The sequence below is a fragment of the Salvia hispanica genome, chromosome 6, assembly GCF_023119035.1.
Source record: "Salvia hispanica cultivar TCC Black 2014 chromosome 6, UniMelb_Shisp_WGS_1.0, whole genome shotgun sequence".
In the NCBI taxonomy this organism is placed as follows: Eukaryota; Viridiplantae; Streptophyta; class Magnoliopsida; order Lamiales; family Lamiaceae; genus Salvia; species Salvia hispanica.
In genome coordinates, this window is record NC_062970.1 from 31,393,392 (window position 1) to 31,410,834 (window position 17,443).

A 17,443-nucleotide genomic window follows, 5' to 3' on the forward strand; every position below is an offset into this window, starting at 1 on the left:
AACAATATTGATATTAATATCATAGACTAGAAAATACTAAACTTTCTTGAAATATATTCTTTCAGTAGATAGCAATAAAGAATACATTTCGGATTAGATCCTTTCAGTGCTTTACCACACCGGTGTTACTAATCTCATCTTAGGTAAGAGAGAATTATCACAAACACCGCAACCGTTCCAATAGGTAGCCAAAGCCTATCTAGGTTGTGAATACGTTTTTCTTCTTACTAGATCTGGCCAAGTCCCCTACTGGAAAACTCATGAGGAGATTCATCGAATTTCCCTACTTGACCTTCTTAGTAAGAAGCCTTAGACTTGTTTATTATATTTCAATAATAAACCATTTATATTATATTATTTATTCTCATAAATAGGTAAACAAGTGGATGTGGAGTTTCTCGTATACATGCACAAGCTGACTGTACAAAGGCATGTACGCTCGAAGCATCTTATAGTATACAAACCCCAACAGTTCCGACAACAAAATTCCGCATCTCCAACTTCATTTTCCCTCAGCCGTCGGATGGAGCAGCTGAGCGACGCGATCATCGCCTTTTCTCCTCTGTCGCTCTCCGCTTTCCTAGTTTGAAGCCATTGTCGGAGGAAACGAATGAAGAAAACACGGCGAGAAATGGAGGACGTAGCGCCAGAAATTGATGGAGGAAAGCACAGTGATGAGCCCTAACTATGCGACGACGAGGAATGGAGGAAATGGCAGCTGGAATGGAGGAAATATGACGAAGAATGGAGGTCACGGTGGCGGGACCCTATGTATTCGACGGAGAGAGAAGGAGATTTAGAGAAGAAATAGACGGAAATGTTCAAATGAGGGAAATAGAAGACCCACCTCATTTAAATTTAGCAAAATGACCACTATACCCCCGAGTGAACTAAATTATTCATATAGTGAATCAAAACCTAAATATAATGCTAGAATTCTAAAAGGAATCTTGGCCCTTAATGTCTTGATCTTGTGGCTGAGATATGTTCTCTGGTTATATACTTAAGAGGTACTTGTCCTATATCACTACTCTCTCTCTATATATATATATATATATATATATATAGAGTTGTAATCAATGTCGAACCCTTCTTAAAGACCGAACTAGAGAACAAATCTGGGCCATAAGATCTAGTTTTTTGATGAGATATGTTGCTGTGTAAATTTTTTTCGCTCTTCATTACAAGCCAATTTTACCTCATTATATAGGTTTATTACTTCATTCTGTACGTAATACATTGAAACTACAATATGTTTTTACTTGCTTCAAGTAGGATTTGAAATGATTCAACATATGTTTCGTTCGAATTCATTGACATGAGTTTTTACTTTATTCACATTAAAAAAATGCAATTTATTCAAGTGAATTTATTACTTCATTCAGAAACGTTATTACTTCATTGTATAAGGTTTTTACTTCATTCCATAGGACTTCAAATGCTTCTACACATACTTCATTCATATAATGTATAATATAATATTCCATGTGTTTATTACACCATATCAGCGTCGTAGCGGTGGTGATAGATATTGTAGAGAGAAAGAACGGCACGCGACGGTGAAACTTCATTTACGTACTAGAATGAAGTAATAATCCTATTAGAATGAAGTAAAAACCTACCGGAATGAAGTAATATATTCTGGAATGAAGTTAAATATTCGTAACGTGTTAGTATGACTTATTTACCTTCGGATGAATAAAAATAGACTGGTGATGAAGGAGAAAATAATTTATAAATTTGTGAATCTCATCCATAAAAAACTAGATCTAAAAACCCTAATTTGGTATGGTTCGGTGGTTCGGTCTTTAAGAGTGGGTTTGTGGATAATGGGACTCTCTCTCTCTATATATATATAGAGTTGTAATCAATGTCGAACCCTTCTTAAAGACCGAACTAGAGAACAAATCTGGGCCATAAGATCTAGTTTTTTGATGAGATATGTTGTTGTGTAAATTTTTTTCGCTCTTCATTACAAGCCAATTTTACTTCATTGTATAGGTTTATTACTTCATTCTGTACGTAATACATTGAAAAACATGTTTTTACTTGCTTCAAGTAGGTTTTAAAATGATTCATCATATGTTTCGTTCGAATTCATTGACATGAGTTTTTACTTTATTCACATTAAAAAATGCAATTTATTCAAGTGAATTTATTACTTCATTCAGAAACGTTATTACTTCATTAGATAAGGTTTTTACTTCATTCCAGTAGGACTTCAAATGCTTCTACACATACTTCATTCATATAATTTATTATATTATTCCATGTGTTTATTACACCATATCAGCGTCGTAGCGGTGGTGATAGATATTGTAGAGAGAAAGAACGGCACGCGACGGCGAAACTGCATTTACGTACTAGAATGAAGTAATAATCCTATTAGAATGAAGTAAAAACCTACCGGAATGAAGTAATATATTCTGGAATGAAGTTAAATATTCGTAACGTGTTAGTATGACTTATTTACCTTCGGATGAATAATAAAAGACTGGTGATGAAGGAGAAAATAATTTATAAATTTTTGAATCTCATCCATAAAAAACTAGATCTAAAAACCCTAATTTGGTATGGTTCGGTGGTTCGGTCTTTAAGAGTGGATTTGTGGATAATGGGACTCTATAAATATATATATATATATATATATATATATATATATATAGGGATGTATTCAGGTCAGAACGCTAAGTATAAGTAAAACTCAAAACACTTGCAGTCCATTGGATCATATGATCTAATGGTTAGATTAATGCCACGTGTCATCTAATAATGTAGAATTTTAGACTAATAATGTAGCTCGGATAATAATGTAGCATTTTAGTTTAATAATGTAGCATTTTAGTTTAGAAATGTACAGTTTTAGTCTTACAATGTACATTTCTAGTCTAATAATGTACCTCGCCTAATAATGTAGATTTTTAGTATCATAATGTAACAAATCACAGCCATCCAATCTAATGATCCAAGGGCTGTGATTTGTGCTGTGTTTTACGCTAAGATGCTGTAAGGACCCTAACACACCCCTATATATATATATATATATATATATATGGATCATAAGAAACTCATGCATCACTTTCATATAAAATTAAAAGGATAATATTTCAACTGATCTGATCCGATATGCCTCCCATAATCGCCGGTCAACAACTTATATTCAGCTTAAATAAATCGAGATGTATTATTAAATACAATTTAGACATGTGATAAACTCGTACTAGCCAAAATAAAAATATATATGCCAAGTTAGTTGTTGCATCAATTAAGTCCATATTTCCCTGAATCTTCAACCAAGTGTGATGTATCATATAAGATTTATGAAAAAGTAAACCATGTAATTAATTAAATATAATCCCTGGCTGTCCCCACACCTCAGGCCATCTTCTATTCTTCTATATTACTACTAGTACTTAAAACTAAATAGCAAAAAGCAAGAAAAAAATGGCAGATTCATCAGCTATAGATGAGCGAATTGAAATGCTGAAAGCTTTCGACGACACAAAAGCCGGCGTGAAAGGCCTCAACAATGCAGGCCTCTTCAAACTTCCAGAAATCTTTGTGAGGCCACCGGAGGAGGTGGCTGCGGAGCTGAAACACGAAAAGGCTCAAGTTCAAGTTGAAGTTCCCGTGATCGATCTGAGCAGCGTGGACGATGCCGGAAGGCGTAAGCAGATCGTTGAACAAGTAAGAAGTTCTGCTGAGACATGGGGATTTTTCCAAGTGGTGAATCACGGGATCCCTCTCCCTGTTCTTGATGGAATGATCGATGGCGTCCGCGCTTTCATCGATCAGGATGTCGACGAGAAGAAGAAGTACTATTCGCGGGATATAACCAGAAGCGTCCGATATAACAGCAACTATGATCTGTTTCAGTCCAAAACTGCAAGCTGGAGAGATACGTTGAGCATTTCGGTTAACTCTGCCTCTCATCTCCTCAATCCTATGGACTTGCCCCCTGTTTGTAGGTATCATTGTCGATCGGATATTAGTTTGATATTGTTTGCTTTGGGCCAAAACCACATGAATTTATTTTCGAGCCACAACACCACTTTTATACTCCTAGTATTGTATATTGCTTCCAGCTTTCCACTAGCCCAACAATATGTTTAAACATATTAAAACTGTGATATGTTTTATGATTTTGTAGATATTCAACAGTTGAATACTCAAAACATGTGGAAAAGTTGGGAAATATTGTGCTGGGGCTATTATCTGAGGCACTTGGACTAAAAACTGAATTCTTAGGAGACATGGAATGTTTAAAAGGGCATCGTCTCCATTGCCACTACTATCCAGCATGCCCTGAGCCTGAGCTTGCGATCGGATTGATGAAACATTCGGATAGTGGATTCCTCACAATTCTTCTACAAAATCAACTGGTTAGCGGACTCCAGGTTCTGTATGAAGGTCGGTGGATTGATATACAACCGGTTCAAGGAGCTTTAGTCATAAACATTGGTGATCTTCTTCAGGTATTTATATTAGTGGAGTAGTAATAACTTTTACATTGCAATTTTCACCCATTTATTTACTACTACTAAATTATGTTTGAATTAGTTGGTGTCGAATGGGAAATTCAGAAGCAATGAGCATAGAGCGATAGCAAATCGCACCGGTCCAAGAATTTCTGTGGGGTGTTTTTTCTCTGGACCTATAACTAACTCGAACAAGATCTATGGCCCTATCGACCAACTCATTACACAAGAAAATCCTGCACTTTACAAAGAGATTGTGCTTTCTGAATACCTAATGAAGTTCCTCTCTACTGGACTCGACAACTATCGTGCTCTTGATTATTACAAGCTCTGAACATGCTTGCTAATGGATAAAGAAAGCATCAACCCCTCAACTTATATATGTATATATGGAGTACCTGTAATATAGTACTCTGATCTTTTCAATATTTCAATAATGTTGTCAATAAGAAATGAGGGTGCAATAGTGTAAAAAAGACGTTTAATACTGTATTAATTCGCTCAATTTCAGATTTTGAGCCATAAATATGTTGTAATTTTGTTTGATGAATAGATATTATATGTTGTAATTTTGTTTAGTACTGTATTAATTCGCTCAATTTCAGATTTTGAGCCATAAATATGTTGTAATTTTGTTTGATGAATGGATATTATATGTTGTAATTTTGTTTAGTACTGTATTAATTCGCTCAATTTCAGATTTTGAGCCATAAATATGTTGTAATTTTGTTTGATGAATGGATATTATATGTTGTAATTTTGTTTAGTACTGTATTAATTCGCTCAATTTCAGATTTTGAGCCATAAATATGTTGTAATTTTGTTTGATGAATGAATATTATATGTTGTAATTTTGTTTAGTACTGTATTAATTCGCTCAATTTCAGATTTTGAGCCATAAATATGTTGTAATTTTATTTGATGAATAGATATTATATTGGAAATATAATAAACAGAGAAAACGAAATATGATAAAAACTATAATTACATAGAAGAATCCCACACTCAATTGAATAAACTTTATATACCCAACAGAAAATTTGTTAAATAGTCACGCACATATTGTTCCCTAGCAAAAATCTGAAAAAAAAGCATATCTCATTTCACCATAATATTCTTACATCACACGGAACAGGATGCCAACTGCAATATGCAACAAGAATCGAGACCCTTTTATTCTTTCCCCCTCTTGGCTCTTGTTATATGTATGCTGCGTATGATACGATATGAGGCAAGTAAAACACAAGACGAGCCATGGCCACCTTGGTCTCTTTCAAGCCTCACATGCTCATGGTTCTATCTCAGATAGGCTATACTGTGATGTATATCATCACTGAAGCTTCCTTCAACCATGGGATGGATCCCTCCGTCTATGTCACTTACAGGCACATCGTAGCCACTCTTGTTATGCTGCCTTTCGCCTATTTTATGGAGAGGTACGGAACTCTATTCATGCATTCGCAATTCTCAGATGGATGATATTTTTTTGGTTTTGTTGTGCAGAAAAACTAGGCCAAAGCTGACAAAGGCTATATTCGTTGAGATTTTCGTCCTTTCTCTACTCGGGTGAGGATCAAAATGTCTGATTAATCCATTCAAGAACATATAATAACCATAACTAAGTTGTTCGCCGTGGTTGCTGCAGGGTGAGTTTAACTCTAAACATGTATTTCACAAGTTTGAAGTACACATCTCCAACACTGCTGGCATGTATGGTTAATACCATAGCTTCCTTGACATTCGTACTAGCAATTATACTCAGGTAAATACTTTTAACATACTTATATACATGTGTAATTTAGAAATTAATATGGCCTAACGCGGATTGATTTATGGGCAGATTGGAGGTTGTAAATATCCGTAGCCCCCGTGGGATTGCAAAAATCCTAGGTACAGGGGTGTCGTTGGCAGGTGTGATGACGATGACATTGTATAAAGGAGGTTCACTCAGAAAAATAGGAGATGCACTCATTCATATAAATGGAAGCACATCAGTCGTTCACGAGAATTGGTTGAAAGGATCACTTCTTGTAGTTGCAAGCTGCATAACATGGTCCATTTGGTACATCATGCAGGTTACTATCTAAATATTTTGACAATTCATAAGCTAGAATGAATATTCTTATTCTGTGTAAGTTGGTTATGAATTATGATTGTGCTGTAGGCATATACTTTGAAACGGTATCCAGCGCAGTTGTCTCTAACAACATGGATGAATGCTGTTGGAGCAGCACAGTCTGCTGTATACACGGCGGTCGTACAACATGAACGATCTGCATGGACTATTGGCTTCAATATTGATATCTGGTCTACCTTATATGGTGTAAGGCTCTATTATTTTGCCAGTTATTCTCCGACGATTATAGTAAGTAACAGTTTCTAGTGTAATGGAGCAGGGAGTAGTCATTTCGGGTGTGGTGACCTATGTGCAGCTGTGGTGCATGGAAGCTAAGGGACCGGTCTTCGTCACTCTCTTTAATCCCCTTTCCACACTGCTAGTTGCGCTTCTCTCCTATTTTGTTCTTGGTGAAAACCTATATATTGGAAGGTCAGATCTCAAAATTTTAATCTAATCTTGTCTAGGTTTAAAACAAGGGAAAAAGTTATAGTAGTACTAAGTGATTAGCTCTGTTTTTGCAGCATAATCGGTGGTGGTGTTGTAGTAATTGGACTATATTTGCTTTTATGGGGTAAACAACATGATGAATCACAAAGGAAAGAGACTGAAGATTCCAAGGCACCAATCTTCTCCCAAGAGGAAAATAATTTCAAAGGAGAAGCATAGATGTGAGGTGGATCCAAAGAATACTTCAGCATCAAGATTGACACAAATTCTAATATCATATTGAAAAGTAGCATAGATGTTTTGCTAGGCATGTTACGCTTGTTTAATTCAAGGAAGTGTCTTAAGAATGAACTTCGAATAGTGTACATAATTTGTAAAATGAACCGGAATTATTAGTCACAGACATACTAATTAATACGGTAAATTGGGACTCCTAATAGCGGAAATATAAAATATCTTTTTTCTTGTTCTTTTGATTTTGTCAAGATTAAACAAATTACTTTTTTAACAACCGGTATCACAACCACATCGTAGGTTTCGGTTCGGCAGGATCGTGAACGGCTGATTTTAAATCGTGAACGAGCTATGTATGAAATCTACACCTTTATCAATATCTCTCTTGAGTTTTTTTATATCCTTATGCCTTAGAATTAGTATTGATTTTTTTGATCGAATTCCTCCATAACCAAAAATCATCAAAAATGCATATATGTTTTGTAGGACCAAAATATTTTTTGAGACAAATTTATAAGAGCATCCACAATGGCTCCTGGACTAGAACGGGACACCTCTTGCCACATTATCTTGACTAGAAATTGCCTACCATATTACTAGGACACCCAACTACACAACAGCGGACTAGGAACTGGACTAGCACTGGAACTAGCCACAATAAATAAAATTAAAACAAACTCATATTATAAAATACATTCAAGCAAATACGGAATTAAATTTACGACACAAATACGAAAAAATGCAATCATTTTATTTAATTAAATAAAATTCCGCTGGCCGGTGGCTTGCCGATTTCGAGCCTGCAACGGCGGCTAGCCGGCCGGCTAGCAGATCTACGAGCGAGCCACCATTGCGGATGCTCTAAGACTACTTTTGGAAACTCCACGAAGTCGTAAAAATAAAAAATATAAACCTTTAGCCCACCCTCTTTCCAAAGTACTTCTTCTTAAGCCGCTTCGTCTTCATCTTCCTCCTTGCAGCAAGTTGTTTTCTTCGTGGTAAGTTTTTCTTTTTCAATTCTTCTTGTTTCACTTTCTCAATTTCGAAATACAAAACAATTATGGCCTTCTGTGCAATTTTGAAAAGTTTTTGGGTTTGTGAAGAGTGCACATACCCAAAGGTGCGTTTGGTTTGTATTATTGAAAAAATGCAAAATGCGTTTTGCGTCATTTGAAGCTTCTATGAAATATCATGAATCTCATACCCCACTCTCATTCTTTGATGATTCCAACCTATATACCTCGTTTCCATTGTCTGTGTGTTAAATTCCCTTTCCTCGATTTCGCTGTAGACGCTTTAAACCCTCAAACCAGGGTTTAAACTTTCCATTTTAGCACACTATCTCTCCAGCACATGGCCGAATGGATTTGCAGGACGCTGCGAGACGGCGGCTTAGAAGGGGAGCATGCCCCCGCTCTCACCATCAACGACTCAATCACCTGCTCCTTAGGTTCCTTTGTCTTCGATCACATCCTCTCTCAGCTTTCCTCCTTCATTCACTCCCAAAAATCTCAATCAAGGTAACTCCAAACCTAAAAATGATCTCTTTGATTCATTGTTAATCCTATGTATATGCGTGTCATTTGCAATTTTTCCTCGTCCTGAGATTGTGCAATTGCTTGATTTCCTGTTTCGGCAGTGGCATTGTGTTGGTTGCATTTTCGCGGAGTCCTTTGTACTATGAACAATTGCTGAAGAGCAAAGGATACAATGTCTCTGCAAGTACATGGTTTGAAATTGGATACATTTTTCAATGTATTTATCTATAATTTGGTAATTAGATGAATTATTGATAAGGTTTTGCTGTCCTTGTTTGGAACTGTAATAGGTTTATGATTTTGGACTGTTATACGGATCCTTTGGGTTGGAAGAGTAAGCTCGCGAATAGTGGGAGAATTGCCAACGACTCTCTTGGATCTTCCGTGACAGTTAAATTGTGTAAAAATGTTAAGGACTTGGATGAGTTATTGTCATTGGTTCTAAATCGAGGAAAAGGTAATCATACTGCTCGACGATTTTTTTGCTGTTTCTGTAAGGTGTAATATAAGTAGTTGGTTCATGCTATAACACAATGTTGTTGGATTTGGTGTGGCAGAATTGTCGTTAGATGGGAAAGGAAGGTTCATGGTTGCCATAGATTCGGTAATATGGTTCTTTGTTCAATATTGTTATTGTTCAAAATTTGGGAAACAATTTGTAAATATGGATAATGGAATTGAATAGCTTTGTAATGCTGAAATTGCATGCATATACCACAACTTTTTGACATGTATCAGTGGACAGAAAAATGCAATATTTTGGTTCTTTAATGTATTGCAGCCATTATGTCAGAGTAACATTTTGAAATCAAATTCCTTTTCAACATTGAGATCTCTTACTCAACCAACTGTAAAAGAGTTTCACATATATAGTGGAGCATTTTCTTGATTTCATTCATTTGGAATTGTTTGCCTTAAGATGAGGTGCAGAAACAAGTTGGGTGGGAGCCCAGGAGGGTTTCCTCTCATGTAAATTTAAGAATATCAGTTAATCAACATGATATTGCCCGCTAAACTTATGCTTGAATTTTGGACTTGCTTGTGATTTTGTTATCAGGTTAGTGAGATGCTAAGACATGCATCAGTTTCGTCAGTTGCGTCACTCTTAAGCGAACTTAGGAGTCATGGTATGTAATTTTCTCCCTTGTAACCAGCTAGAACAATCAATTTGATCTACACTGATGTTTCTGTGTCCTACCTGAATCATTTGTATTTATAGCACACGTTAATTTAGTTTTCATGTTGGAGCAAATTTACAGTCATAAAGCATAGGTTCGAAAAAAACTTACTTTTGTATATGAGTTTAATCACATATCCATAAAATCTCTATAATAACCTTTGCTTGTGATTAGTAAACTTCATCTCAAGATCTTCTTTATTTGTTATTTTGTTTCACAAATTTCAGAATTTGTCTCTGTGAAATATGCTGAGCCGCATTATTGTCTCTATTCTATGATGCAATGGCAACTAAGACAGCAGGTTGCAAATGTGGTGATCAAACAAACCTAAAATACTATCAGTACTAATTCCATGCTAACTTATTTATACTTTAAACTTCTACACTATAACAGCATATTTGAACTATTAAATGTAACCCTGTAACTCCAGGAAAACCAAAATTCACTAGAATTAGAAGGCTTAATTTGTCAGGTGGGGGTTAGGTGAGTGTGTAAGGCAGTTGGTGGTGTGATGCAAGTGAAAGGTGGTCTTACCTCTATTTTGGAGTGCAAGTACTCACCCTACATGAGTTGTAACATCATCATTTGGTTGCATTGGCTCATAAATGCAAAGGTGATCCTTTGTGTTATTCATGATAGAATGATGGTATGTTGTAGTTTTGTTTTCACTAACAGATTCAGTGTGACAGCTAACAAGGGAGAAATGTGTTGGGGTTTTTTTTTTTGAGACAAGCTATTGGCACTTGGATAAATTGACTCCTGTGTTGCATGGCCTTATTTTCATTCTTTGTTGCTTGATCATAAATCCAACAAAAATACCTTCTAAATTTTTTATTTTTTATTAGAAGGCCAAGTTTCTAGCTTATTCTGGTTAATACATTCGGATCTTCATGAGACCCGGGCTACTGCTGCTCTTGAGTATATATCGTCTATGAAGGCTACTGTAGCGGTTCAACCAATGGATGGACTGAGGGGAAATTCTGCGAGCCTCTCCTTGATGGAAAATAACTTGAAAAGAGGAAAATTCAGTGTGCACGTTAAACGTCGAAATGGGCGTGTTAAAACTATGGTACCTCTCCCCCCCCCATCATGTATCAGCATGTGTTTTGTTTTAGATATTTGAGCACTTCCAATCTCCAATATCTATGGTACTTAAACTACAAAGAACTATTTTCTGTTAGGTTGAAGAGCTCTATGTTGAGAATTCAACTGTCAATTTTACACCCTTTTCTACAGAAGGCGAAGTAATTTCTCAAAGCCTTGTGCCTAAGGTAAGTCGATTTTTTTCGCTTAGAAATTATTATACAGTTCCCTAGGCACAATGTTCATGAAGTTGCCTTTACTAATTAGCTAGTAGGAGTACTTAATAAAGTACTCATACAGATTGAGATGACAAATGCAGGCCAGCATATAACTAAGGAATAATACAAGTGATTTGTAGATGTTCATATGAAAAATAAAGGGTTTCTCTTTTCAGGTCCAGTTCAATTTACAGTTGTCTGAAAAGGAGCGAAATGACCGAGCAAAAGTGGTCCTTCCATTTGAGCACCAAGGTACTGATTAATCTTGAATTTGTAAATGATTCGTAATGTCATTCCTATAGACTTAGCTTCATAAAACTAGGGGAAGGTGAATCTGTTAAGCCTTCAATTTATATTTATTTTTACAGTCACCATAATGTTTTGCTTCACAGGCGATGGCAAAAACATTCAAATATATGATGGTAGGAAATCTCTCAATGAGAGCAAAGGTGACAGTGAACAAACTTGTTTTGAGAAGGAAGATTCTGGCAGGGGGGAGATAATCTATTTTCGTGATTCAGACGACGAGATGCCTGATTCAGATGAGGACCCTGATGATGATTTGGATATATAATTCAGACTAGGATAACTAGAGCCTTAAATTCATGATTTGGATATATAATTCAGATTAGGATAAACTAGAGCCTTAAATTGTGTGTTTTCTTCTTATGGTGATATTTGAAATCGTACTGGTTGCAGATGCTGTATTAGTCTATCCACTCTTGACATTGAATAATACTCCTATATTTAAGATTCGAATGCTTCTCTGTTTCGAAAAATCCAATCTGGAAATAATATTATGTTTGTTCCATCTTTTTGTGAGTTGGAATTCCTATTTGTTTTATGCATTTTTTTGGTTTGTGAGTAGGTACTATCCCTATGTGAACTTAAAGTCAATCCTTCCCATACGACAGGGCAAAGTTGAAGACTTTCTTTGGGGATACAAGATTCTGACACTTTTGCCATGAAGGATCTGTCTCTCACTAAAGTCGGTATAAATTGCCATTGACTGTTGAAACTGAATCAGTGTTACTCCAATCTTGCCTTTGATGATTTTGCTGAAGTGTAGAATGAAAATGAAAGAGTGGTGGGGTTATGACTACTGGGGATATGTGTGGATGAATTTCCTTCCAATCTGATTTCATTTTAAAATTACTCATGTCGTGCCGTTGATTTAGCTGTTGAACATTTCCTTACATCCTCACCATCGCGAGCTCTGGATACCAGTTGATATGACTCAAATTTGAATGTAGAGGATTGGAAGGAAATTATATTGATATGAACGAATAGTAACCAATACAAGAAAAGAATATATACACACACACAATCAAGAAAAATAATGAAAAACGAAAAAGGAAGTCACACCCAAATGATTATGTATAGTGCAGATATATACATGATTTGGAATCATAACTTATATAAGTTCAAATGAGTGATACAATTATCAAATCAATTAGACAGCTAAGTGCAAAAAAACTTTTTTGCAAAAAATTTTCTAATCTAGTTTGGTAGCTGATTTATAGAGAGTGTTTTTTTTTCAACACCCAGTAGTTATTCTCCAGGCTGGAAAACCTTGAAATAAGTAAATGCATCCTTTAGTTTGTCTAGTTAGGTAATCTGTCATTTTTCCTCTACTCGATTTTGGGTAAGTAGGGGTCCTCTACAAACAGACTCAATCTCAAATAAACTAAATAATTTCATTAGTGTATGATAAATTTGTAATATAATATACTCACTTTCTTTAATTAAGAATGGACAACAGTCACTATAAAGAGTATGCTTCAAAATTGTGCAAATTTTTCTGATAAAAAGTCACTCATTTCTTATATTATAATTTCACATATCTCTATATTTACAATAAATTTTAACATAACCTTTCTTCCATTACAAAATACGCCCTTTATCCCATTTTGATATCTTTCTTCAATAATACTCCCTCCGTCCCACTTAAAATGCAACATTTGAAAATCGGCACGGGATTTTATGTAATGTTGTTTTGTGAGTAAATGAAGAGAGAGTAAAGTAAGAGAGATGAAAAAGTAGAGATAGAGTTGTTTCCATTTTAGGAAACGTTTCATTTTTAATGGGACAACCAAAAAAGGAAAACGTTGCATTTTTAATGGGACAGAGGGAGTACAATATTTTAGATGAAATGAATGAGAAGAGAAAAGAGAAAATGTTTATTCTGAATACTTAATAGTACTACTACTACTATAACATCTTGATTGCAACAAATTGAAAAGGTAAAAATGCACATTTTTATTGTGACCGAGATAATATATACTTCACATTTTATAAAACAGTTTATCGAACAATCGAACAAAAACGTTTTAGTTAATAAAGTATCATCAAAATGCATTGAATTGCTTCTTATTGGAATTACAGTATCAGAATAAGTTTGATCCACAAACATTCTAAAAATATCCACCTGAGTTTCCTAACTAAAAATATTTTATCTAATACCGAGAAAGGAAAAATTAAATAGACAGATATGAGAATTTTAAATATTCAAAATAAAATAATAACAGCAGAACAAGAGCCCCTGATTCCAAATATATATGAATCATATAAAATCAACAGGATAAGAAATCCCAGTAGAGAAATTAATTGTCGCTCCATAGTACACAAGGTACGGGACCTACTCCTGAATTTTGAGTCTGTTATGGTCCGTTATGTGCACATAGAAGGTAATTTTGCACCTGATTTTTTGTCGCATTATGCATATAGCTTCTATAGAGGAGTTCATGTTTTAGAAAATCCACCGATGGATATTAGCAGTTGGTTGCTTCATGATAGATTATGTGTTTCTTATATTCGTTAGTTTCTCTTTTCGGCCGTTGCCCGCCGTTATGTACCCAAAAAAATAATGTATATAGTAGTACTCCATCAGATTAGACTTGACTAGTATTTAAATTTAAAAATAAAATCTTACTCCGTATTTAATTTGAATAGATAGTGATAGATTGTAATTTGTAAGAATGTCTAAATATAAAATACTCCTACTATTATAAATTTGATAATTAATAAAAATAAAATAAGTGGAAACAGCCGTTGTCATGGATATACAAATACCCCTAATAATATGTTTAGCTTAAGTAGTCTGGAAATTTGTTAATTATTTCTTTTTTTTCATTCCTAAAAATTTATCACTTTTCACTTTTATTATTTTTCATAGTGAATTTATATTCCACTAACTCATTCTCACTCACATTTATTATAAAATTAGGACACACGTGCCATTAATTTTTCAATCCAATTTCTACGACATTTCTTAAAATAACACAAATTATTAGAGACAACGGGTACATATTAACAATATTTTTGTCACAAATTGTTACTATTAGACATAATTGTTAAACATTGGAAACTCAAAACCGGAAGATTTAAGATTTAACAATGATGAAGCACAAAACAATTTTCATATTAGGAGGGACATTAAAATAGGAGATTTTCAAGGTGGGAAATTAAAATAGGAGGGACATCATTAAGTAATGAATCATCTCTATAATTGAAGATTAAAAAGGAAGAAAAGTGAGGGAAAGCAAAAGGGAACTTCATATAGCAATGATTATTACAATAATGGCTTAAAGTCAAAATTAGATATTGGTGGTCCATCCATCATCATTAAGCCATCCAATTTGTAATGCCACCAAATAATCCAAAATCGCAAAAGCCATCTCTTTCGTTCATCTATCTATGCAAATCTTGAATACTTTTTCACTGCTATATGACAACAACCATTCTGTACCTCCCTAAAATATCTAATTAATCTCTACACTTCTATTGCCTAAAATAACCATCAAACCAAAAAAAAAAAAAACACAAACTCAAATAATTAAAAAAAAAAGAACTAGCCTCTTGGCTCCAAGGTAACTGGCTGAACTGCACTTCTGGAGAATCTTCCCTGACCAAATGAAAAAAATGATTTTTTAAGTCTGGTGTTGCTGCAACCTTCATGTTGATTTATTTCATTACTAACGTGGCCGTGGCGTTGAATAATTTCTTGAACAGCTAAATAAAGCTGGCTGTCAGCTGCCGAATCCATTGAGAAAGACCGCCGCATCGGCTGCACCACCTCCCTCCGCCGCCTACTGTCGATACACTCATCTCCCATGCTCGATACATGGCTCATTTTCTTCACCTTTTTCCTTGGGCCAAGCTCGTCCGAGCTTGCCCTCTGGTGGGTCCCCGGCAGAGACGAGGATGTGCCTATCTCGATAACCACGTAATCCTCGTCTCTGCTGGTGAAGGGATCCGCGCTGATGCGAGGATCCTGGTCCGGCCCGAGAGGTCTTTCCATGGGGAGGAGAATCTCGGGCCGGGCCGAAATGCTAGTGCGGCAGAGCGGGCAGTTGGCGTTGTTTTGAAGCCAGATGTCGATGCAATCGATGTGGAACACGTGGCAGCAGTTGGGAATCTGACGCAGCTTCTCTCCTTGCTGAAATTCGTTCAAACAAACGGCGCACTCGTATGATTTGGCGTCGTTTTGGATGAAATTGAGGATCGGGATTGATCGGATGGCGGCGGCGTTGAGGCCGCGGTTGTCGGCGGGGGAGGAGAGGGCGAGGAGGGGATTGTCCTGGGAGGGGCGGCGGCGGGAGAAGGAGAAGCGGTGGAGGAGATCGATGCGGTGCCAGGTGAGGCAGCATTTGATGACGAATATGTAGTAGCTGACGAGGAGGATAGCGGTGGCGAGGATTCCAATGACGGCGACGGCGATGATGGGGAAGCTGGTGTGGGAGTGGGAGGAGGAGCCGAAGAGAGAGAGAGGTGGTGGTGGGCTCTTGGTGGGAGAGAGATCCATTCAGATGAGGAGCTGCTATTATATTTATATAAGTGGGATGGGTTTTGGTTCATCGGAAATAATATTGAACATGTTCATCGTAATCGGTCATAATTACTCCACTACAATACAAGTGCAATTAAGGCAGCCCCGCCGCTTGAATTTATGAAGATTTGGGGGTCGAAAGGGAAGGTTCGGTGAGAAAGAAAGAGACAGAGTTTGGAGAAGTAGGACCCAACTCGGAAAATTTAGGTTGGATTAAATGCTTGTATTATTGGAGAAGAAAGGAGAAAGATTTTGGATGTGAATGTCATACGCCTATTTAACTCTCCCCCTCTTTAAGGAAATAGATACAGATAATTAATACTATTTCAATTTTAAGTGTTTATTAAAAGCAATTACCATATTATTAGAATTTAAATTTTCTAATCATAGTTTGCCTTGTATATATCCACCCTATAATGACATGTATATCGATCTCCCTTTTTATAAAACATTATTTTATCGACCTATTTATCATGATATTAGAGTGAGTCATTGACCGTAGACTAAATTTAACAAATTCAACAGTATAAATAAGCTTTAAACTTAGAGCCGTTTGATAAATGATTGATCCAATCTGATGGAGTACAACAAAGCTCAATTACTCCGAGATTCAAAATTGAAAGATTTAAGGGAGAGTGTTTACAAATGAAACAAATATAAATACTACTTTATAATAATTAGTGTTAGCCCACGCGCTATGCGCGATATAAAATATTTTTGGTTTATTAATTAGACATGGTGAATAATTCAAATAAAAAAAATTAACATCATTACATAAAATTAAAAAATAAAATATACTTCCTCCGTCCTGGATAATTCGTCCCACTTTGACCGGACACATGTTTTAAGAAATGTAATGAAAAATTAGTTGAAAAAGATAGTGGAATGTGGGTCCTACTTTTATATATTAGTTCTATAATTAAATGTGAGTGATAATGAGTTAGTGGAATATGTGGTCTACTAAAAATGGTAAAAAGTGAAATGAGACAAATTATGTGGGACGGACTGAAACGGAAAAACGGAATAAATTATCCGGGACGGAGGGAGTAATATGTTATATTCACAATATGTATAAATATAAAATTAAATAAGTTTTAAATGAAATCAGCATGAAAATATTTGTTAATTACAACACTTATATCGGTCTTTACAATAAAGAAAATTACCATCCTTAACACATACACACTTTAATATTAAAATACTATCAGTATTCAATTGATATAAATATTTAATATACAACTAAAAAATATAATTAGGACAATGATATCGCTATAAAAAAATAAAATAATGAACAATAAAAAACACACATATATAAACATT

The 17,443-nt window shown here is 35.4% G+C and overlaps 4 protein-coding genes across 6 annotated transcripts; 3 read left to right on the forward strand and 1 right to left on the reverse strand.

Moving 5' to 3' along the window:
* Nucleotides 1-3,444: 3,444 nt before the first annotated feature.
* Nucleotides 3,445-5,306, forward strand: LOC125196891 (1-aminocyclopropane-1-carboxylate oxidase homolog 1-like). The gene is made up of 3 exons (XM_048095550.1): nucleotides 3,445-3,968; nucleotides 4,151-4,475; nucleotides 4,561-5,306. The coding sequence occupies exons 1-3, from the start codon at nucleotides 3,445-3,447 to the stop codon at nucleotides 4,810-4,812; spliced, it is 1,101 nt and encodes a 366-aa protein (XP_047951507.1). The 3' UTR covers nucleotides 4,813-5,306.
* A 416-nt stretch (nucleotides 5,307-5,722) lies between these two features.
* On the forward strand, nucleotides 5,723-7,396 carry LOC125194343 (WAT1-related protein At4g08300-like). Its single transcript, XM_048092513.1, has 7 exons — nucleotides 5,723-5,914; nucleotides 5,982-6,044; nucleotides 6,124-6,240; nucleotides 6,319-6,553; nucleotides 6,643-6,801; nucleotides 6,875-7,026; nucleotides 7,119-7,396. The coding sequence occupies exons 1-7, from the start codon at nucleotides 5,733-5,735 to the stop codon at nucleotides 7,261-7,263; spliced, it is 1,053 nt and encodes a 350-aa protein (XP_047948470.1). The 5' UTR covers nucleotides 5,723-5,732; the 3' UTR covers nucleotides 7,264-7,396.
* A 788-nt stretch (nucleotides 7,397-8,184) lies between these two features.
* LOC125194342 (elongator complex protein 5) lies at nucleotides 8,185-12,106 on the forward strand. Of its 2 annotated transcripts, XM_048092511.1 has the most exons (10): nucleotides 8,185-8,276; nucleotides 8,570-8,798; nucleotides 8,918-9,007; nucleotides 9,107-9,273; nucleotides 9,374-9,420; nucleotides 9,874-9,943; nucleotides 10,840-11,063; nucleotides 11,176-11,265; nucleotides 11,472-11,547; nucleotides 11,688-12,106. In XM_048092511.1, the coding sequence occupies exons 2-10, from the start codon at nucleotides 8,632-8,634 to the stop codon at nucleotides 11,867-11,869; spliced, it is 1,113 nt and encodes a 370-aa protein (XP_047948468.1). In that variant the 5' UTR covers nucleotides 8,185-8,276; nucleotides 8,570-8,631; the 3' UTR covers nucleotides 11,870-12,106. The 2 variants fall into 2 exon arrangements, with proteins under 2 accessions (XP_047948468.1, XP_047948469.1); XM_048092512.1 differs by lacking the exon at nucleotides 8,185-8,276 and having other exon boundaries at nucleotides 8,431-8,798; nucleotides 10,843-11,063.
* Nucleotides 12,107-14,827: 2,721 nt separating this feature from the next.
* On the reverse strand, nucleotides 14,828-16,377 carry LOC125194344 (RING-H2 finger protein ATL16-like). Of its 2 annotated transcripts, XM_048092515.1 has the most exons (2): nucleotides 15,275-16,377; nucleotides 14,828-15,199 (listed from the first exon to the last, which is right to left on the reverse strand). In XM_048092515.1, the coding sequence occupies exons 1-2, from the start codon at nucleotides 16,097-16,099 to the stop codon at nucleotides 15,146-15,148; spliced, it is 879 nt and encodes a 292-aa protein (XP_047948472.1). In that variant the 5' UTR covers nucleotides 16,100-16,377; the 3' UTR covers nucleotides 14,828-15,145. The 2 variants fall into 2 exon arrangements, with proteins under 2 accessions (XP_047948472.1, XP_047948471.1); XM_048092514.1 differs by having other exon boundaries at nucleotides 14,828-16,375.
* Between the last annotated feature and the right edge of the window lie 1,066 nt (nucleotides 16,378-17,443).